A 22,676-nucleotide genomic window follows, 5' to 3' on the forward strand; every position below is an offset into this window, starting at 1 on the left:
GTCTGCGGTGTGATGAGCTCTGTGGGTGGGCCAGACAGGGGCGGGGACCCCAGGGGAGTAGGGAGGCGGCAGTATGTGAGGACGTGGTGTGGAAGGAAGGACTCCATACTGGACAGAGACCAGCAGGGCATGGGGACCAGGCCAGGCCAGATGAGGGCCTGGTAAGGATGTGGCCTTATTCCCAGGACAGTGGAGCCGGCAAAGATTTCAGGGCACAGAAGCAATCATATCTGTCGTGTAAAAGCTTCCTGGGCTGTCCTGAGTTGGGGTCTGGAAGAGGGGCTTGGCAAGGGGACAGCTATCTCCCAGCCAAGAGTCAGCTGAGGATCTGCTATAACGTCCCTGTAAAGAGATGCGGAAAACACTCTCCAACACCTGACCTCTAGGAGCAGCCCCAGCCCAGCGATGAGTGCAGTTGTTGGAATCTGAGGGTGGGCTCAGGGCCCTGGAGAGCAGGTGGGGTTTATGTGGGTCCTGATGGTAAGTAGGTGAGGAGGAGTGGCACAGGGGCTCCCGGGACACAGACAGGTGGCTTCCAGGGGCGGCATGCTGGATATGAGCCTGAGGGGCCTTGAGTGCTGCCCTGGGAGTCTCATGCCAGTGCGGGAATGCAGATGAGAGGCGGCCTCCAGGCTCTGCCTTAGCGCCTCTCTGGCCATATGGCAGGTAGTTGGGACCCTTCTCTGATGGACTTGAGCCTCCAGGTGCAGTAGTTAGCAGGACTGTTAGCAGTGGTTGCACTCCAGGTGCAGTGGTTAGCAGGACCCCCTAGAGATACGAGTGGGACTTCCAGGACCTTGTCTGCTGTCAACAGAGCAGGGCCGGCTGTGCTCTCATTTGTGTAGTCTGGCACACCTCTGGTAGATTCATTTTTATTTATTTTTAAAATCTAAATAAAAGGCTTTATCAGTGATATGCTGTACATCAAGATCAAAGCTGCCTGTCCCCACTGTCTTGTTTGGTGAAAGCAACTGTGGGAGACAAGCCTTTGTGGCCAATTAATAGAAATTGGGTCGGCAATTGTGTGGACCGCTTGCCAGGACACGTGCACATTGCCCTCTGAGTTTCTGGCCGCTCGACGGGGAGCTTGAGCCACATTTGACGGCACAGGACTTCGTGCACTTCCCCCTTGGCCCTGTGGTGAGGGCACCTGCTGGGCAGGCTCTGGGGTCCACCAAGCACAGCCACAGGGAGCCCCTGACCCCAGCCCTTTCCCTGGACCAGTAGCTGAGAAACAAGGTCTGTGAGCCCCTGCCAGCCCCTCAGCACTGGGTTGTGGGCAGATCCCATGGAGCACCCCACCATTCACCCCATGCTCCTGGTGCCTCTGCTCCTCCTGGCATCCCCTTTATAGTAAATGTTCCAAAATGGTGCTATGCCTCAGTTTTCCCTGTGTCACATGCCATACTTTGCTTTTCTGGGAAGCTGCAAGGAGCCATTCAAAGTGGCCCTTCAGCTGGGGGTGGGGATGCCGACAGGCAGCAAACCCCCCACCCCAGGAGGATGCCCTGGCCCCTTTGCTCCAACTCCTCGCATAAGAGAGTGAGGGGAGCCCTAGTGCCCCTCCCCACTATCTTTGTAATCTCTTGTTGCCTAGATGCAGAGGAGGCCGAGTGGGTTGCTCATGGGCTGCTGGCCCTAGGGGACGGGGATGGGCACAGGCAGATGGGTGTGTTACATGTGAAGTGCATGTGCATTCAGTGTGTGGTCGAGGACATGAGGGGCTGGTGATGTGTTAACTGTGCACATGTCACACAAACACACACACGGAACATTGCTCTTTAACGAGCAAATGAGGGGACTCTCCTCAAGAGATTTAAGTGGAGGCTGCGAGGCCCTTTCAGCTGAAACAAATCCTGGTTCCTTTCTGGTGTCACATGGCAGCTCTAGCAGATCTGAGTCATTTGTGGATTCAGTGGTCAGGTGGACTCAGTCCCTCCAGAGTCACGCCCAACTCTGCCGCACCTGCTGGGCCCTCCCACCACTCCTGGCTTAGCCCTAGACCCTCTCTGCCACCCGAGACCTCAGCCCCCCTCAGAGGACAGCAGGCCCTGTGCCCTGTGGTTCCACTCACACCATTTTCAGAAGGCAAAGTACTTACTTTGCCTTTGGCTCTTACTCAGTTTTTTAAAAAAATCTTATATAGATAGTCCTTGTGGAATATCCTGTGTTCTGTGCACCTGCAAGTCCATGATCAGAAGGACATGGAGCCTGCCCCCTGAGCTCCCAGGGCCAGTGGCTGATCTCAGAGATGAGGGCAGTGCTGGAGAGGTCCTGGCAGCCCAGTCCCCACCCACAACTCAAGCCTTGAAGGCAAAACCAGCTTCCCTGCATTTCAGACCTGCTGATGCCAACTCCTTTCAGACCTGGGGCTGTGGGCCTCAGCGAGTGGTCCTGCTGGGGAGGTGGTGTGGTCAGGAGGAGGCAGCCCTCCAGCCCTGGTGCTCACAGGCCATGAGCTTGTCCTCCAGCACCGGGTTTGTCAGAGTCAAGCAGGGAGCCTGCAGGTATCTCTGTGGCCTCATGCTCCCTGCCGATGGGGCAGCTCTGTTGGGAGGTTAGATAGGGAAGCCTGTGGTCAGTACTGAGCCATGGGCACCTCTGTGAGCGATGTCCTGACAACCACACGTGGGCCCCTCCGTCAACCCCCTGCTCCACGGTCTGAAGATGGTGGCCTCGCCCGGAGGCCATGTGCCAGCCCGTGGTGTCATCTGCCTCTCTCCACCCTGCGCTGACTTGTGCGGTGGGCTGTGGATGAGGCATGTGCCTGTGTCTGTCTCTCTTAAGGCCTGAGTCTTCTCCTGGCACCCAGAGACCCACTGCCATGGCCCTGTGTTCATGTGCTACATGGGGCGCTCAGCGGCCCATTTCATTTCTCACTTCCATTTCTCTAGTACCTCTTTGAGACTAGTATCACTTGGGCATTAAACTTCCTGAATTAGTGCTCTGTTTTAAAAAACATTTTTGATCCTATTTTTCATCTTTTTTTTCCTATTTTCTGTGAATTTTCTTAGATTTATTAGTCTTATTGTATTCCTGCTGTGATGCTTCTTAAAATTTCTTGTTGTATGGTGGTTGCCCTTTGAATATCTTTCTGTATGTAGGACTCGTTGTTGTAGCTTTATGAGTAGACCATGCTTGCACTGTCCGCCCTTCATGGACAGCGTGGTGGGTATAAACCAGACCTTGGTATTTCGTGCTAGATGCTGTCCTCAGGAGTGTGGTGGCCTGGAGGGCTCTGCTGGGCCACCTCCCAGGACCTCACAACTGGTGTGTCTTTGGGGAAGATCCTGTCTGTGAGGTGGAAGTGCTGCCATTGCCTGGGAACTGAGGGGACAGGATGGCAAGCTCAGCATCACTATGGAAACCTTCCCGTGGTCCCCTGGTCACCGCGGTGACTTTGCACTTTGGTATTCCTCGGCCTGGAGCCCTGCTGTTTTCTCTATGAAGAAAATAGACCTCTGATATTCTTCTAAGATGAGGAGAGAAAAAGGTGATGGAGGACACCAAGAAGACACAGAGATGCTGGCTTTTCCAAGGATCTCCAAGTCCCATTCTGGTCAGTCATCCCCTTCCACCTATGTCCTCACTGTATGACTCAAAACCTGTCGTGGCACACAAGCAGGGAAGACCTGGAATGGGAGAAGAGGTGGCCCACGTGAGACTCTGGGACTTGAGCGTCGTGGTGATGAACCCCCTGAGTCCCTGGCTGAGGAGCTGCCTAGGCTGTAATCTGGACCAGCTGCAGACATACCCGGGAGGCTCCAGAGAAAACTCTCCTGACAACACCTGCCCCATGACGACCAGCAGGAGCACTCAGGCCCCACAGGCCATGTCAGCTGGGCCAGCAGTGACCCACCTTCCCCTCCAGTCCCTAGAGCAGCAGTGTCAGGGGTGACAGTAGGGCAAGGGAAGCCAGCCTTCTGTGCCCTGCTGAGCAGGAGCCACCAGCACCCAGATTTCCCCACCTCCTTGGCATCTAAGAGCTGAGGCTGGATGGCAGCAGTCTGCTTACCTTCTCCCACTGCCCCAGGCTCCACAGGCTTGCCAGGAAGCCTGTGCTCCAACCTGGAGCAGCGAAGTGGCCCTTGTTTTCCTGGCCCTGGTGTCTGTGGGACCCCATGGGGAGCCCAGCTTACAGCCCACTGTGTGCAGGCTACCCCCCTGCCCGCATGGCGTGAACGGGGCCCACAGGTGGTGGGACTTGCACCTGCCTCCTGGACCTGGCACTGCCTCTACACAGGGGCTACTGCCTAGAGCAGATTCACTTGGTTGCAGGATATGGTAGAAAGTCTCACGTCGTACCCAGAGCCAGGCTATCAGCTTGAACAAGAGGAGATGATCAGCAGACAGCAGCAGAGCAATGACGTCGGTGGTAGAATTATCTGACAAGGATCATAGAGCAGCAGTCATAAAAATGCTGCAGCAGACAAGAATCTTCTTTAAACAAGCGAAGAAATGGTAAACCTCAACACAGAAGGAGAAATTTGTTAAAAACAGACAAAAGCCCAACAGAAATGTCTGTAGACCTCGAAAATCCATTGACCAAAATGCAAAGTTCCTAGAGCAGCCTCAGCAATGGGGCAGAGGTGGATGGACGGACAGACGGCACCAGTCAGAAGGACAGAAAACAGGCTGATGGCTGACAAATGGGAGCAGAGCTACTGGGATCCGGCCCCGGAGATAAATATACATTGATGGGAGCCCCAGAGGCCACAGAAAGACGAGCTGGAAAAACATCTGAAGAAATAATGATAGTTCCTCAGATTTGGTGTAGGGCATAAACATAACAGATTTAAGAAGCTGGGTGAGGGATCCCTGGGTGGCCCAGTGGTTGAGTGCGTGATCCTGGAGTCCTGGGATCGTGTCTCTGCATGGAGCATGCATCAGGCTCTCTGCATGGAGCCTGCTTCTCCCTCTGCCTGTGTCTCTGCCCGCCCCCACCCTCTGTCTCTCTCTCTCTGTCTCTCATGAATAAATAAAATCTTAAAAAAAAAAAAAAGTAGAAGAAGCTGGGCAAACCCCATATCGTATAAAACACAGAGATTCATACATGACACATGCTAATTAATGTGAAAATTAGAGACAGGGCCTTGAAAGAAGCCGCACAGCTGCCCTGTGTGTGGATGCTGCTTAGAGCACCGTGGACCCGTCCTCTGGGGCTGGTGAAGTGCATAGCATCGTTCCTGCCCTGCGAGAAGCAGACTGTCTTGCCAGGGAAAAGTGTGCTCCAGGGGCGGGTGGGAAACCAAGCCTTTCTCAGAGTGCAAGTAAGAGACCTGCCCTTGCTGAGCGGCCAGGGGAGCATCCTGGATAGGTCAGGTTAGCAGAGGAGAGCTCAGGATTTCCCACATGGGAGGAGGGCAGTGGCGTGTTTGCTGACCTCCACACGTTTGCTGACCCCCCCTTGGGGGTTGGAGGCCCATGACCTTATGCAGTGGTGGCGCTTTGTGTGGGGGATGACAGGCCAGGGTGCAGGGGTGGGGAGAGCCCTGCCTCTGCTCCTCAACACGGCATACAGTCACACTGCCGACTGGGGGGCAGATGTTTGTTTGAGTGTCTGAGGTAACCCCAAGGACAGCTGTACAGTGTGCTGCACTCAAAACCACTGTCAGTAAAATACAAAGAAGTCTTAAAACGGTCCAGGGAGCCCATTGGAAGGCAAAACATAAGAAACAGAGGCATAATCAGGAAACAAATAATATGATGGCGGCTTTAAGCATTAGCAAATCAGTAATACTTTTAATGGAAATGATCTAAATGCACCAGTTCAAAGATAGAGACTGACAGGTGGATAAAAACACAGGACCTATCCTATTCTGGCAACAAGAGGCTCGGAGCAGCCACAGCCACCTATGTGGGTTGACAGGGGAAAGGTGAAAGATGGGGTATCACTCACATGTTCATTCTTTCAAATGTGGCTGCATTAACTAATATCAGATAAAATATACATGAGAGCAAAGAAAGTAGCTGTGGACAAAAAGGGCTATAGGGTGAGGACCAGTATAGCAGGAAGATGTGATGATCCCTTGGGATCATTACCTTAAGAGCAACGGACCAGTTCCTTAAAAACCACAGACTCATGAAACTCAACCAACATGAAATATATTATCTGCATAGTCTTACAAGCATTAACAAATTGAGTTCATAACTAAAATGCTTCCCAAAAAGTTATTTCCAGGCCCACGTGTATCCCTGGAAAATTCTAAACACTTAAAAGAGTAATTTGCATCAATTTTATTCCATCTCTTCTGGAAAAAAGAGGAGGTTGTCAGGGTTTGGGAAAGGGGTGTGTGTGTCTCGAAGAGGATAGAGGATGGCATGAGCAGCCTTCTGTGTTGATCCAGTTCTGCATCTTGTCCTTGGTGGTTACGTAGATCTGCATGTATGCTGGGATCTTATGCAGGCTAGCGAGTAGGAATCTGGAGGCCACACCATCTCAGCCTTCTTGGGTTTGATACTGAACTATACTTGTTTCAGGTTGTTTCAGATGAGGTGAAGAACAGGTGGTCCTCCTTGTACTTTTTTTGCAAGTTCCTGTAATTATTTCCTGAAAAGTAAAAAAAAGAAAAAGAAAAGAAAAAGAAAAAACGAAACAAACAAACAAAAAACCCACCACACCTCCAAACAATCTTTTGGTTTGAGCCCTACCTTCACCATTTCCAGAAGTGACTGCTGGTTACCCATTCCTGAGACTGTGGAAATTTCTTGGCTTTGCCGCTCTAGGATTTAGATTTTTGAGTTATTTACTACTCTTCCATCTGGTGTCCAGCTTCTAATGGTCTTTTGATGTTGTCCCTTCTTTTATTTTCTTTGTCCTCTTGGGAGTACAAAGTACAGGAAAAAGAGTGGAAAGCTTTTACTCTTGTGTTAGTGAGATTTTCAGAGAAATTGCACTTACATGTATGTATAGAAGCCACAATCTCTCACTGGAATCTTGGTGTTTTTTCCATTTGTGTATGTTTTATAAACAGTGAAGCACATCATTCAAACCCTGTTTCTCCACTTTATAACCTAACAGTTTCCCATATTTTTGCAAGCTCTTTGTAAATGTTAATGGATAGTCTATTCCAAAACATAGTTAATTAATCTACTTTTGGAGCTTGAGTTGTTTCAAGTTTTCAGCCATTCAGAACAAGCTACAATGAACACTCTGCATTAACTGTTATCCATGATGGGTCTCAAAAGCCTGGCAATATTTAGACCATGGAAATCTGGCTGTGTCTAGGATTCTGATGCATCGTGCTTTTGAAAGTGATGACAGCTCCTTGCTCTAATAGTGGTGGTAATCGTTGTCATCAAAGCAGCTAGCGTTGATTCAGTACGTTCCATGGGCCAGGCTCTATACCTGTGCCTTCTCTGCACTGGTCTACAGAATTCTACAAACAAATAGTCCAGAGAGGGATTTATTTTATTTTATTAAAAAGTTTTTATTTATTTGAGAAAGAGAGAAGGTGGAGGGGGGTGGGGGCAGAGGGAGAGGGAGAGGGAAAAGCAGCCTCTCTGATGAGCAGGGAGCCAGATGTGAGGCTCAGTCCCAGGACTCCAGGATCATGACCTGAGCTGAAGGTAGATGCCTGACAGCCACCTAAGCCCCTGCAAAGAGGGATTTAGAAACTAGTGTTCTACTGAGGATAGTTCACCTACAGTAGAAAGCATCCCTTTAAAAAATACAGTGTTAGACACCTGGGTGGCTCAGTGGTTCAGCATCTGCCTTTGGCTCGGGTCTTGATCCCTGGGTCCTGGGATCCAGTCCGCATTGGGTTCCCTGTAGGGAGCCTGCTTCTCCCTCTGTCAATGTTTCTGCCCCTCTCTGTGTGTCTCTCATGAATAAATAAATAAAATCTTTAAAAAAAGTACAATAAAAAATACCGTGTTACGACTGGTGGAATACCAGAGGCAGGGTCATACAGTTGTCTACCCAAGCATGGGTCTAAGACTCTTTGCTTTCTTTTTGGAAAAGGTTTAAACAATAATGAAACTAAATAAAAGCCAGTCTACTTTTATTATTAGCATGTACCTTCAATTCTAAAGAAGGTGAGCAACAAAATTACCCCTCCACACGCCCAGTGGTGTAGAACATTTGATAGATGTGCACACATACATTCACCATCATAGTAAGGTACAGATAAGGTACAAAACGTTACTGGGAGATTTTTTAATATTTTACTTTAAAAATTATTATATAGTAAAATTGCCTTATTTCATGAGGGGTGCCATTCTATGAATTTTAATTGCCCCCTAGTTGGAGTACAAACTAATTTCATCACCTCAAAATCCCCCTTGTGTTGTTGTAACCACCCACCTCCACATGGTGGACTCCTTGGCAACCATGGATGCCTTGTCTATTTTTGTCAGGAATGTCTGATGAATGGAATCCCATAATATGTAACCTTCTGAGACTGGTTTTGCCTTGCCAATGTCAAGGTAAAGGTTGTTTTTCCCTCTAGCAAGGCATTAACCTTAAGACAATGGAAACTTCCTGAGGAATGTCACACATTATCCCACCCTGGATGGGGATTGTTTTGTGGAATATCAGTTTCTGCTTTGTCCTCAGCTAGCCCTCTAAGAGGTTCCCCATCTTTTCCCCCCTAAGCAGTTTTGACCCTTAAATCTTTAAGGTTGTTGAAGGTGGAAGGTCTTATCCTCCGTAACTTCTTCCTGCTGAGTAGGGGCGTAGAGATGTCCATACCTATGGGTCCATATGGTCAGTTGGGGAGCATATCTGGGAGTTATAAAAAGAGGGAGGCAACCCACTCCCTTTCTGATGACTATTGCTTTCTGAGTTTTGAGATCAAGAAGTATGAATATTCCAGCTTCATTCTTCTTTTTCAGGATTATTTGAACTCTTCCGACATCTTAACCACATTAAAGTCTTCCTATCCGTGAACATGGGATGCCTTCCATTTATTGATTTTCTTTTATTTTTTTGTAAAATTTTATTTTTAAGTAATTTCACAGTGTGGGGCTCGAACTTACAACCCCAAGATCAGAGTCATATGCTCTTCTGGCTGAGCCAGCCAGGTACCTCTTCTTTCATTTCTTTTAGCAATGTTTAGCAATTTTCAGTACATGCCCCTTTATCTCCCTGAGTAAAATTAATTACTAAGTGTTTTGTTCTTTCTGATGTTGTTGTAAGTGGAATTGTTTCCTTAATTTCCTTTTCAGATTGTTCATTACTAGTAGACAGAAATAAAACTGAGTTTTACATACTGAAGCTTGCAGCTTCCTGAATTCCTTTATTAACTCTAATGAATATGTGCTTGTTTTGCAGATTTTTTAGGGTTTCTAGATTGTGGCAGTTGCAAATATAATTTTCTTTCTTCCTTTCTAATATGGAAACCTTATATTTCTTTTTATTTCCTAACTGCTATGGCTAGAATTTCCAGTAGTATATCGAATGGAAGTGGTAAGAGCAGGGATCCTCATCTTAGTTCTGATCTTAAGGAAAAAGGTTTCAATCTTGTACCCTTGAGATTGGTAATAGCTGTGGGTTTTTTAAAAAGTGCCCTTTGCCATGTTGAGATTCCTGTCTGGTCTTAGCTGGCTGAGTATTGATGATTGTCAGATGCCTTCCCTGCATCTGGGGTTTTTCTTCATCCACCAAAGTGGTATATTTCATTGATTGATGTTCATATGTTGAGACAATCTTGCATTCCTAGTACAAATCCCACTTGGTCATGGTGTATGATCTTTCCAATATGGTGCTGGATTTTGTCTGCTAGTGTCTCATTGAGGATTCTTACCCTATTCAACAAGGGTTATTGGCTTGTAGTTTTCTCTCAGTGTCTTTCTCTGGCTACAGTACCACCATAATGCTGGTCTTATAGAGTGAATTTGGAAGGGGGACCTCTTCTTTAACTTTTTGGAAGAATTTGGGAAGGATTGGTGTTAATTCACTTATGAATGTTTGGTAGAATTTACCTGTGAAGCCATCCGGTCCTGCACTTTTCTTTGCTGCTGTTCTATCGCTGCTTCTATTTCCTTGTTAGTTACTGGTCCTCTCAGATTTCTGTTTTTCTTGTGTCATTTTGGTAGTTTGTGAATTGCTAGGAATTAGTCTAGCTTATCCAATCTGTGTATAGTCACCCACAGTCTTGTCTGGCAGTCCTTTTTATTTCCAAAAAAATTAGAAGTAACATCCTATCTTTCCAGTTTTTATTAGATTTGGACCTAAGTATGTCTTTTTATGTCAGTTCTAAATTTTGCTTTATTTTGGTTTAGTATTGTGTGTTGCTTTTATTCAGACATGATTGATTTTTTTTTTTCAGTTACTCATTTTGTGTCTTGCACCTTATTTCATTTTCTTATCAGTTCTATGAGGGTTCTTTTGTTCAATTCCTCGGGACTTTCTAACATAGATATTCTGTTGTCTATAAATTTGGTCAGTTTTACATCTTCACTGGTATGCCTCTGGTCTTTGCCTTGTTCTTGGTCTTGGGGCTGGGTGAGTATTCAGTCATAAGCCACTGGCAATGATATGAACCATAGGGTTTTTGTAAGTGTCTTATCAGGATGAAGAAGTTCTCTTCTATTCTTGATTTATCATGAAGGGATACTGAATTTTTTCAGGTCCTTTCTTTTTCCTTGAATTGATTGATATGATCATGTGGTGTTCCTTCTTTAGATGGTTGGTATGAAGGATGATATTTATTTTTCAATATTGAACCAGTCCGACACCCTGAGACGAGCCCTCCTTTGTTGTAATGTACTACCCTTTTTACATATTGCTGGATTCAAGCTCGCTAATGTCTTGTTGATGAGTTTGTGTCCATATTCATGAGGGATGCTGGCCTGTAGCTCTCTGGTACTGTTCTTGTCTGTTTTGTATAGCATAATGCTGACCCCCTGAAATGAGTTGGGAAGCATCCCCTTCTTTGTTTTCTGCAAGAGATGGTGTCAAATTGGCATCACTTCTTTAAACATTTGCACCTAGTAAACCATCTAAGCTTGGATATTTCTGTTGTGTGAGGTTTTTGACAGTGTGATGTCTTTACTAGCCCTAGAAATACACAGGCTATGTACTTTATCTGGGGAGAATTTGGGTAGATTGTAGAATTGGTGCATCTACGTAAATTGTCAAGGTTGTCTGTGTGCAGTAGTGCACACAGCGCCTTTCTTGTTTATCTGTAGGATCTGCAGTGAAGCCTCTCGCTCCTGTCCTGTTTTTTCTTTTCTTTTTCTTTTTTTTCTTTTTTCTTTCTTTTTTTTTTTCTTTTTTTTTTTGCCAGTCTTGTGGTGGTTCACAGTTTAATTGGCCTCTTCACAGAACTAGTGTTTGGTTTTTTTCATTTTTCTGTTTTGAGTTTCACTGATGCCTGCTCTTTATATATCCTTCCTTCTGCTAGATCTGGATATATTTTTTTCCTTTTCTTTCTAGTTTCTTAAGGTGGAGCCTTAGATTATTGATTCGAAATCTTGTTTTCAAATTATAAACATTCACAGCTACAAATTTTTCCCCAAGCATTGCTTTAGCTACATCACGCAGTTTTGTGTGTCATGTTCTCGTTTCATTCAGGTAATGCTACTTTATAATCTCATCAGTTGTTTCTCTAAACAATGTGTTATTTAGACGTGCAATGTTAGATTTTCAGATGTTTGGAGATTTTCCTGCTACCTATCTGTTACTGACACCTGGTTTAACCCATCATAGTCTCTGCATATAGTTTGTATAATTTCAATTTTTAAAAATGTGTTTAGGTTTGTTAAATGCCACAGGAATATGATCTATCTTGGAGAATGTTTACCTGTCCTTGAGAAGGACTCTGTCATCATGGGGTACTGCGTTGTACCCATTTCCATTAGGCCTGCCTGGTGGATGTTTTGGGTGGCCCTTCCTTCCTTCCTTCCTTCCTTTTTTTTTTTTTTTTTTTTTTTGATTTTATTTATTTATTCATGAAAGATACACACAGAGAGAGGCAGAGACACAGGCAGAGGGAGATGCAGGCTCCATGCAGGGAGCCCAATGTGGGACTACATCCCAGGACTCCAGGATCATACCCTGAGCCAAAGGCAGACGCTCAACCGCTGAGCCACCCAGGCGTCCCTGGGTGGCCCTTTCTGCTTGCAGTGTCTGCTTGCTGCTGAGAGGAGGTGTGAAGGCTCCAGTTGCACTCTCACTCCTTTACCTCCCTCCAACTCCACCCATTGTTGTGTTGCATATTTTGACATTCTGCTTTTAGCAGCAAGTATACTTAGGATTATTGTGTCCTGGTGAGTTAACCCCTCTACAGGCACATTTCCAGCAGTATGTGTTTGCTTCATGCCTGTGTCACATTTTGGTAATTCTTACAAGAGTTCAGACTTTGTGATTATTACTTTTACTATAATTGGCCATAAGTGATCATGACTACTGCAGCTCAGATGGTGAACACTGTTAGTTTCATTGAGGCAAGCGCACTTCCATAGAACCTGATGCTACTGCAGACTCAGCAGACTGCAGTGGACGGTAAACCTGGCTTTTACGTGCTTGGGAACCAAAGTACACACTCGATTCGCTTTCCTGCGGGTCTCTGGGGTATGCCCGCACGTCTATGTCTGTGTGGCCCCTTTCTGGATGGTAACCTGCCCTGACTCACCTGCACCCGATGTCGACATAGCCCCTTCCATTTGTTGCCTTCCTCCTGCCATCCTTCTTTCATTTTCTTTCTTGCGTGAGCACTTAGTATGTAACAAGCACTGACACATTTAATTCTTAAAACAAGCTGTAAAAAAGCAGTAGGGACTATACTATCCCAATTTTGTGGATGAAGGAAATAAGAAATGTTAAGTATCTTGTGTAGGGTGATACCATAACCTTCTTTCCTGCTAGCTGTTCATTTTGGATTCGATTTTGATTTACAGGAGGCTTGCAGAAACAGTACAGAGAGTGCCCACTTGTCCCCTTCTCTTGGACATTTCCCGTTGCTGGGTATGCTTGCATGGGCATGTGCTGTCTGCTCTCGGTGCCCCTTCTTTGCACACTTCATCTGCCTGCTGATGTCCAGTCCAGGCCCTGCCTTGGTTTTGGTTGCCCCTGCCTCCTCTGCTCTGGGCAGCGTCCTGGTATCTCTGTTTCTTGTGGCCTTGACAGCACTGGCCAGGTGGCCTTGGCCATCCCTGGGCTGGGCTTGTCTGACATGCCTCATGAGGAGACCTAGGTTCTGGGCTCTTGGGAGGAAAACCACAGAGGTGAGGCCTCCTCATCGCACAAGACCTGAGGTTCCTAACACTGATGTTTCCTTTTTTTTTTTTTTCTTTTAAGATTTATTTATTTATTTATGATAGACAGAGAGAGAGGGAGAGAGAGAGAGAGGCAGAGACACAGGAGGAGGGAGAAGCAGGCTCCATGCCGGGAGCCCAACGTGGGACTCAATCCCGGTACTCCAGGATTGCGCCCTGGGACAAAGGCAGGCGCTAAGCTGCTGAGCCACCCAGGGATCCACTGATGTTCCCTTCTGGACGCACATCCCTCATTCACACTTATTGCAAGCCATTCTTTCCAAACTCTGTATAGAAATCCCATCAATAGAACAGCCGCGTGCCAGTGCTGCCTTCCACAGGACAGAAGAACAAGGTTCAGCCAAACTCCCCACACTCTGTGGTGAGGCTCACCTTTTCTCCACTTTCCAGAACATGCTCTTTGTTTCCACAGGAGTCCTCACCAGAGTCACCCTGAGTGCCCAGATTCTTGGTTGCAGCCTGTGCCTATCACCAGCTCTGAAGCTGCGTCCACATGGGCAGGGGCCCACATCGAGTAACAGTGGCCTTTACTCCTCAGGAACTGCTTCCATGCTCGGGCTGCCATAGCAGTTGCCACAGCCCAGGTGGCTTGAGCAATGGACGTTTATTTTCTCTACCTTGGAGGCTATAAGCTTGAGGCCAGGGTGCCACGAGGCTGTTTCTGGTGAGGACTCTTCCTGGCTGCAGACTGTGCTGTCCTACCAAGTCCTTATGGCAGGAGACAGTGTGTATAAGCTCTCGGGCATCTCCCTTACCAGGACACTTACCCCATCACAGGGTCTCATGCTCATGATCTCATTGAACTCTGGTTACCTCCACACTCCATTACATGGCAGTTAGGGCTTCGGTATAAGGGTTGGGGAGACATTCAGTACACAGGACATCCCCTTCTGGTATGAAAGACCCCAGAGCTGGGCCATCAGCCTCTCTGCTCTGGCCTATACTGCAGGATTCCTGCATTGGTCATGTACAGACATGGTCATCTTTGCCTGTGTGAGCCCAGCACTTTGTTCTGTGCTGGAAACGCGGGCAGATGTCTGATGCACGGGACAGAGAAGTCAGTGGTAATGGAGTAGCAGCATAGTCCAGTGAGTCCATGAGCCAGTGGTCAGGGCCTGTAGTGGAAGAGGAGGCAGCAGGCAGTGCACATGGTATGGGATCAGCAGGTGCTCAGCCTGGACAAGTGCATTATGGTCCATATGCTTTTCTGACTATCCTCCAGCACTGTTAGTGGTCCCCCCTCCAGGCCATCCTGGGGTCTCACTACTGGCACCCGCCTCCATCACTATTGCTTGTAGTGTAGTGAAAACAGCCAGCACCTGCCTTCTAGCGGATTCCTGCGTGCACACACCTGCTTTGACTGGCATAGTCTTCTCAGGAGGTGATCCGGGATGTCATCTGGTTTGTATAGCACCCTCTGTGTCTAAAAAGCTTGGAATCACTCAGTTTCAAGAACTCACACCACAGATGCTTTCTTTGAACTGCTTGAAGGCAGAGCAGCCTTGTGAGCCTTTGGACTCACACGGGTTCATTCTCCCTCCACAAGGGAACAAGTTTCCCTGAAGAGGGCAACAGGGGAAGGAAGGTGCTCTGTTTTCAGATGCTTGAATGAGTGTTATTCAGATGCGTGAACGACTGTTATTTATGTGGATTTGTTCTCTTGACAGTGGCATGGATTACAGCAAGCCATTTTATTGATAATGCCTGCAGCCGCATGCCTGTGTTTATTTGAATTTAGCCCTCGAGAACATTTGCTCACCAACCTTCAGAATCTATAACATCCTGTTTTAACAGGGGCCCAGCAGGCCTTCTCACTCAGCCTGCCCCCAAGATGTGGGAGTCTTTCCCACAGAAGGTGTCTTCCCTGAGGCAGCCTCAGGTGCTGGACCTGCCCCACACTCCTGGGGACGCCTCCATGTCCGTCCCTCTAGAAGCCCTGACCCAGCAGGGAAGGCATGGACACTGGAGCCTGACCACAGGGCCCAAGTCCCATGTGCGAGGATGGTGCATGTCTGGCCCACCTCGGCGGGGGGGCGGAGGGGGGCTGTGGCAGCACTCACCGAGCTATAAGCCAGTGGTCGTTGGCAGGTGTTTTTACAGCTTTATTGAGGTGTAACTGAGCTGTGACAAGTTGCAAGTTGTAATTCAGAGTATACAGTTTGATGTTCTCACAGATGTGTGCGCACACATGCCAGTGTGTAACGGTCAGCACGCTCCAGGTGGCAGACCTGTCCCTTACCCCTGACATTCTCTCCCGAATGACTGGAACCCTCCCTTGCTTCCACACCTCAGCCTGCCTCTGACCTGCTTTCACTCAGGTAGATAGGTTGGCATTTGATAAAGTTGGAGAGGAATGGACTCCTGCAGTGTCCACTCTTCTGTGTCTGGCCTACTGTTTTGAGAGATCACTGTGTACTCCTTTGTATTGCCGGGTCCTGTTTCCTGGTGTAGACACACTGCTGTTTGTCTCTGTGTGCACTTGGTGACTGGCGTTCGCTTTCCCCAGCGTTAGGCTGTCATAGACAAAGCTGCTTTATGCTACAGATAAAGTCCTTGTGTAGAGATGTACTTTGTTTTCCCTCCAGTAACCACTGACTTGGGGAATGGCTGGTAGTTGTGTGTTTCAGTTATTTAGGAATCCGGCTCTCTGCAAAGTGGCTGCACCTCCCAGCATCCCCACAGCCTTTACATTGTAATCATAATTGGTGTGCAGTGACGTCTGCTTGTGGTTTGGACTTTGTTTCCTTAACGAGTGATGACGTTCGTTGAGCGTCTCTGCTTGTCATCATCTAGTATCTTGTTTGGCAAAGTGTTCCAGCTTGTGTCCAGTTTTTATTTGATGGTTTGCTCCTTGCTAAGTCTGGAGCTTTATTTATCGATTCTGGGTGCAGGTCCTCTGTCAGATACTTGCTTTGCAGGCATCTCCTGTTCTGTGGCTTATTGTTTCACTGCCTTTGTGAGGCTTTTAAAGAGAAATCTGTATCAATGTTTTTTCTTTTATTTGTTGGTATTTGGATATTGTAGCTGTGAAACGAAACTTTTGCCTATCCCAGATTCACAGGTTTTCCCCTACATTCTTTGTCAGTTTTATAATTTTCCAACTTACATGGAGGTTTATATTTCTATTTTGAGCTATTTTTTTATATTCTACACATAACAGAATTTGAAGGTTTTTTTTGTTTTTTTTGTTTTGTTTTTTTGTTTTGTTTTGTTTTTTACGAATACTCAGCTGTTCCAGCACCATTTGTTAAAAAGACATCCTTTCGGGATCCCTGGGTGGTGCAGCGGTTTAGCGCCTGCCTTTGGCCCAGGGCGCGATCCTGGAGACCCGAATCGAATCCCACATCGGGCTCCCGGTACATGGAGCCTGCTTCTCCCTCTGCCTATGTCTCTGCCTCTCTCTCTCTCTCTCTCTCTCTCTGTGACTATCATAAATAAATAAAAATTTTAAAAAATAAAAATAAATAAAAAGACATCTTTTCTAGGCACATGGGGGGGTCAGTTGATTAAGGTCTGACTCTTGATTTTTGGTTCGGGTCATGATCCCAGGGTCCTGGAATTGAACTCTGCATCTGGCTCTGTGCTCGGCGGAAAGTCTGCTTCTCCCTCTTCCCCTGCCCCTCTGACCACTCATGTGCAAGCTCTCTCTCTCTCTCTCAAATAAATAAATAAATCTTAAAAAAAAAAAAAGATTTCCTTTCTATACTGAATTGCCTTGGAATATTAATCAGAACGTGCTGTCCCTGTATAGGTGTTTATTTCTGGGTGCTGTTGTGTTTCCTCAGTGTGACTACAGGCCAGGGCTGTTTCGGTCACTAAGGCTTTATGACAGCTCTAGAGACTAGGTAGTTAGCTCTCCAACCTTTTCCCCAATGTTGTTTTGAGCATTCTGGGCCCATTACATTTCCACATGACTTTTAAAATCTGTATGCACAGTGAAGTGTGTGGGATTTGACTGGATGGCTTGGATTCTTTCAAAACACTGTGGGGAGAGGTGAAATCTCAGCAGGCGGGCCTTGCAGTCACGACCACATGTATCTCCATGTGTTTGGGCTGACATTAATTCCCCTTCTCTCAGTGGACCCCCATGTAATTTTCAGAGGGCAGGCCTCTGGTGGATTTTCCAGACCGATCTCCACAAGCTCTATGTTCTTGGACGCTACTGTAAATTAGGATTTCCAGTTACTAATTTCTAACTCATTCCATTAGGGTCACAGAAGGTATTTTGAACTCTAAAATCCTTTTCAACATGTTGAGCCTCCTTGTATGGACCAGTCTCTGTCTGTGTTGGTAAATATGTGCATATGCCTATGGAGGACTGTGCCCTCTGCTGTTGTGGTCAGTGTTCCCACAGGACACTGGAGTCAAGATGCCTGATCATGTTGTTCATGTCTACTTTATCCTTCTAGGTTTTTTGCTCCTTGTCCTATGAGTTATGGAGACAGTGCTAGTGAAATCTCTGGCTGTAATTATGGACTTTGTTACTTAAACTCAACATTTCTAACTCACATTTCAGGTTTTGCTGCATCTCTGTTGAAGCTCTATCATTAGCAAATAAGTGTTGAGGACAGTTGACCTTCTTTGTCATCATGAATTTGCCTTGTGGATGCCATTCTTAGCTCTGAAATTCACTTTGATAATAACAATGTCTCCAGCTTTCTCTGTTGGTCTTCCCTGTGTTAGTGTCTGAGGTAGGTTTGCCTCTTTACATCAAGAGCGCTGCTTTGTAAGTGCATAGTTGGGGGTCTCTGTTCTATCCACTTTGATAGCCTGTGTTCAGGCGGGTGTGTAGGTCGTTCAACATGTCATGTGGCGGCTGGTACAACTGGGTCTCACTCTCTTCTCCTCGTCCCATCTCTTCCTCTGCATTCCCTATTCTCCTGTTTTTCTGGCTTCTTTCTAATTCATTGAGTGTGTTTCATCATTTCGTTTCCTTTTTTCACTTATTAGTTGTCACTCTTTGTTATTTTAGGAGTTGTTTTGGGGGTTATGGTATACATCTTTCACTTATCTCAATCTTCCTCCAAGAGATGCTATACCTTCCTACATATGCAGCCTCATCAACCGTGTATCTGATTTTCCCCTCAAGCTTCTGCTGTGTGTGTCACACATTTTACTTATACCTCTACCTTAGACCCCAGTACACTTGTGTTAGTTCTGTTGAAACATTCAGTCTCTTCAAAAAAAAAAATAGTAATTTGCTTTTGTAATCTTGTCTAGAAGATGCAGTGTGTATCTATCTATCTATCTATCTATCTATCTATCTATCTATGTATCTATCTATACACACACACACACACATATGCACTATGGAATATTACTCAGCCATAAAAAATGAGATCTTACCATTTATGACAACATGGATGGACCTAGAGGCTATTATGCTCAGTGAACTAAGTCAGAGAAAGAAAAATACTTTATCCTTTTACTAATATGGAGTCTTAAAGACAAAATGAGTGAACAAATGAAACAAAACAGACACAGACAGATGAGTGAACAAATGAAACAAAACAGACACAGACAGATGAGAGAACAAAGTGCTGGCTACCAGAAGGCAGGGTGGAGGGGTTAAGAGGTACAGAGCAGCCCTTATAAAACAGGTAGGTCTCAGGGGTTAACATATAGCACAGGGAGTGCAGCCTGCGACACTGTAGTAACTTTGTGTGGTGACACGTGGTGACAATACACCATGGTGAACATTTTGTGACATCTGTGGAATCATGGTGTTGTACACAAGAAACTCGTGTGATAGTGTTTGTCAACTGTATGTCAACTGCAAATAGAAGCTAGTAATTTGGGCAGCCCTGGTGGTGCAGCGGTTTAGCGCTGCCTGCAGCCTGGGGTGTGATCCTGGAGACCCAGGATCGAGTCCCACGTCGGGCTTCCTGCATGGAGCCTGCTTCACCCTCTGCCTGTGTCTCTGCCTCTCTCTCGCTCTCTCTGAATAAATAAATAAATAAATCTTAAAAAAAAAAAGAAGCCAGTAATTTAAGTATCCCTAGAAGATGTAGATGAAATTGAAAACCGTCTGTTTGCCCATGTAGCCATGCTTTCCACTACTCCTCACTCCTTTGCGTGGATCCAAGTCTCCATGTGGTATCCCTGTCCTGCTGCTGGAAGGGCTTCCCTTGACCTTCTTCATGAAGCAGATCTTCTGGGGATGAGTTCTTGTGGGTTTCGTTTGCCTGAGAACACCTTTTTTTGCTTTTGTTTGTGAATATTTTCACTGGGAATAGAATTCTACCTTGGTATTTTTTTTTTTATTTCAGTATTTCAAAGATTTCTCTTTCTCACTAGCACAGTGGCTGTTTGTCTTTATGGATCTTGTGCTTGGGATCGAGCTTCTGGGGTCTGTGTATACTTTTCATCAAATTTGGCACTTTCCTACGGTGTTTTGTCTTCCTGTCCCCACCTGTCCTTTCCTTCGGATGCTCTGCTCATGTGGATGTTATGCTCCATGAAGTCACCCACAGCTCAGTGACAATCTTTCAGTCTTAAATATTCCTTCTCTTCTCTCTTTTATTTTGGATGGTTTTGTGTGTTGGATTTTTTTTTTCCTGTAGTCTTCAGGTGTGTAAATTTTTCTCCTACAGAGTCCACTCCGTCATTAGCCCGTCCAATGGTGACCAATGTCACCTTAGGTCCTGGGGCTTCCTCTCCAGGAATGGGGGTGTCTCGCACTCTCCTTCCTTGTGCTGAGCTGCCTAACAGTGGATCATAGCTCCATGGCCCAACACTTTCAGTAACTGCTTTAATGTCCTTGGATGCTACTTACTGTCTGCTGTTCTTGGTAGGTTTTAATTGATTGAGTATTCTCCTCATTATGGGTCATATTTTCCTACTTCTTTTAATGCCTCTGCTAGGCCTTGATTAGTTGGCAGACACTGAATTTTGGCTTGTTGGATTCTGAATATTTTTGTATTCATATAAATCTTCTTGAGCCTTTTCAGAGATGCAATTAGGTTTCTTAGAAAGAGTTTGGTCCTTTTAGATCTTATGTGATTTGCTAGGCCTAGTCTAGAGATAATGATCTCATGCTCCTGAGCCCAGCCCTTCCTGAATAATCTATGAGATGTGAGTTTTCCATTCTGGCTGCTGGTGAGAAAGGCCCTGCTCCTCAGCCTGTGTGCGTGCCCAGCACAGCTTCCTGGACACCTTTTCAGTTTTTAAATCACGTGAGTATAGTGCCTTTCAAAAAATTAATGAAATGAAGACAAAAATAGGCCCTTTCTTACAGCAAGTTGAAGCCTGCCCCACACTTGTGTCAGCTACTGGCCTTTGCATGGCCTCTGGGCCTGTGACTCTGCAGGGTCCCCCAGAGCCTGCTTCCCTCCCCAACCCACATTTCTTTGGGCTATGCTTCTGTGTCCTCTACAACATGTGGTCACACCTCCTGGGACCAACAGGCACAGGACATGTGCTGGCTCCCCCCGTCCTGCCTCTGGCTAGTGTTTCCCCTGCCCGCCTCGAGTTGCGGCCATTGAAGACCCCCTGCCAAGCCCTCCCTGTTGAAATGGATGGGTAATCTGTGTTGTATGTCTTGATGGTCTGGCTCTTCCTGCAGGTTGAAGATTGAGGAGCTGGAAGGGGAGCGTAGTCGTCTGGAAGAAGACAAGAAGACGCTGGAAATGCAGCTTGAACGGTTCACTCTACAGGTACGTGCTCACAGGTAGCCATTGGTGGAGGCTTCTCCCAGAACTCTGCATTCTCCTTGCAGGTGCATCCTATCCTCCTGGCTTCTCTCTGCACCTACAGATGTCCCATCTTTACCCATCAGGGAGCGTGTCCTGCCTTTGGGCTGCACATCACCAGCCCAAGGCCCTGGTCCCATGTTCTGTCAGTTTGTCTCCCCTGTCCCTGCACCGGCCATAGCCCATGAGTGGTGTAGGTGAGCAGCCTCACCAGATCTTCTCTGCTTGGTTTTGGTTTGTCTCCAGGCCCATCCCCACCTGCCTGCAGTCATGAAGTCATACTGCTACTCACACTGTTTTACTTTTACTTTGTTTTTCATTTTTATCCTCCTGTCTAAATTGTTCCATGGCAAGAAACCTGCAGGTTGTGATTACCCAGATTTTGGACAGGCCATTGATTTTATCTTGACACCTATTAGAGGCAAATCAAATCTCTTTTTTATTATGGATTCTTGGAGACGGGAGAAGTGACAACTCTGATGAAGTGAGGTGCCGTGAGCTGCGGCTGGCAGTGTTCAGCTCTAGGACCTATACTGGTTTAATTGGGCTGCAGTCCTCAGAAGGGAGGGCTGAGCTGTTGGCAGATCGACCCCCGCGGCCCATCAGCGGGGCCCTGTCAGAGCAGGGTTGGCGGGTGTCTCCTGCATGTTCAGTAGGGCACAGCCTGCCATTGGAGCTGATGGCTGCCCAGGTCCCCTGTGGGTGATTGGGGTGCAGGGAGTCCTGCTAAAATCTTTCATTGCCTTTCTTCCTGCCTCTGGGCCTCCAGGCCTTTCCCAGGGAGCCTGCTGTGGCTCTTAGAGGGGTCACTTAGGTGAGGTGCGGGTGAGCACTGTTGTTAATGGATGTTGACCACCAGCATCCTGGGAGATACGACGTCTGGTGCTCTTCCCATCTCAAGTGTTCCTGGGTGGAGATACTTTGAGTTCCATGCTGGCCTTTGGGTGGGGCAGAGGCCTTGCAGCAAGTTCTGGAGCTGCTCACAGCCAAGGGGCTGGGCTCCTGCCCATGGGCAACGTGGTTGCCCATGTCCTTACCTGAGGGAGGGGTGGAGAGCTGGTCAGAGTGCCACAGCCCAGCTGAGGGGGGTGGGGCGTGTGGGCCCAGGGGTCCATCATGCCAGGGGCTGAGGTGTATGCATGATGATCATACTCCTGAGCCTTGGCTGCAGTCTTGGAGTGGGAGTAGTAGGGCTGAAGCACAGAGGAGTGGGCAGTGGAGGCTTCTAGCTAGCCCCACACCATGGCCTCCTCTGCTCCAGTGAGTGTCCTACAGCCAGACCTGGGGACGTTTGCTGATCCTGCAGCAGTGCCATCCCTGGCCTTGAGGGGGGGGTCCATGACAGCATCTCCCCATGTTCTTGCTTCCCACCCAAATCCAAGAGGGCCTTCTCTGCACTAGAGTGGGGCTTGTCTCAGGAGGGTCGGTGTGATGCTGGGGTGCCAGAGATCCCCACTTCCTGTTCATTGTAGAGGTCCTGTTTAGCATCAGCCTTGGCCGCTATTGTCGCAGTTCTCTGCAGACCTCTCCGGGAGGTCCTGCTACTCTGTTTCCCTGATGAGGAAATGTCCACTCAGGGAGGGGCAGTTGTTTGCCTGAGAGCACCCAGCAAGAGGGGCAGAGCTGGGCTTTGAGTCCAGTTTCCTGTCTCCTGAGCTGTGCCTATTGTCCTCGTGGTCGTGGGGCTGCATTGCTGATAGCCCAACAGCCATTCCCAGGTGCCCAGCCTCAGCTCCCCTCCAACCCGGGCCTGTTATGTGGTGC

General features: G+C 47.3%; 1 protein-coding gene across 6 annotated transcripts in view; it reads left to right on the top strand.

Annotated features, from left to right (window-relative positions):
• MAD1L1 (mitotic arrest deficient 1 like 1) overlaps positions 1-22,676 on the top strand; it is a 345,450-nt gene that overhangs the window by 225,274 nt on the left and 97,500 nt on the right. For all 6 annotated transcript variants that reach the window (XM_041747758.1, XM_041747757.1, XM_041747762.1 and 3 more), the window contains one exon: positions 20,786-20,876. In XM_041747758.1, coding sequence (XP_041603692.1) covers positions 20,786-20,876 — 91 coding nt within the window. The remainder of the gene's footprint in view (positions 1-20,785; positions 20,877-22,676) is intronic.

This window comes from Vulpes lagopus, chromosome 3 (assembly GCF_018345385.1).
Source record: "Vulpes lagopus strain Blue_001 chromosome 3, ASM1834538v1, whole genome shotgun sequence".
Taxonomy (NCBI): domain Eukaryota; kingdom Metazoa; phylum Chordata; class Mammalia; order Carnivora; family Canidae; genus Vulpes; species Vulpes lagopus.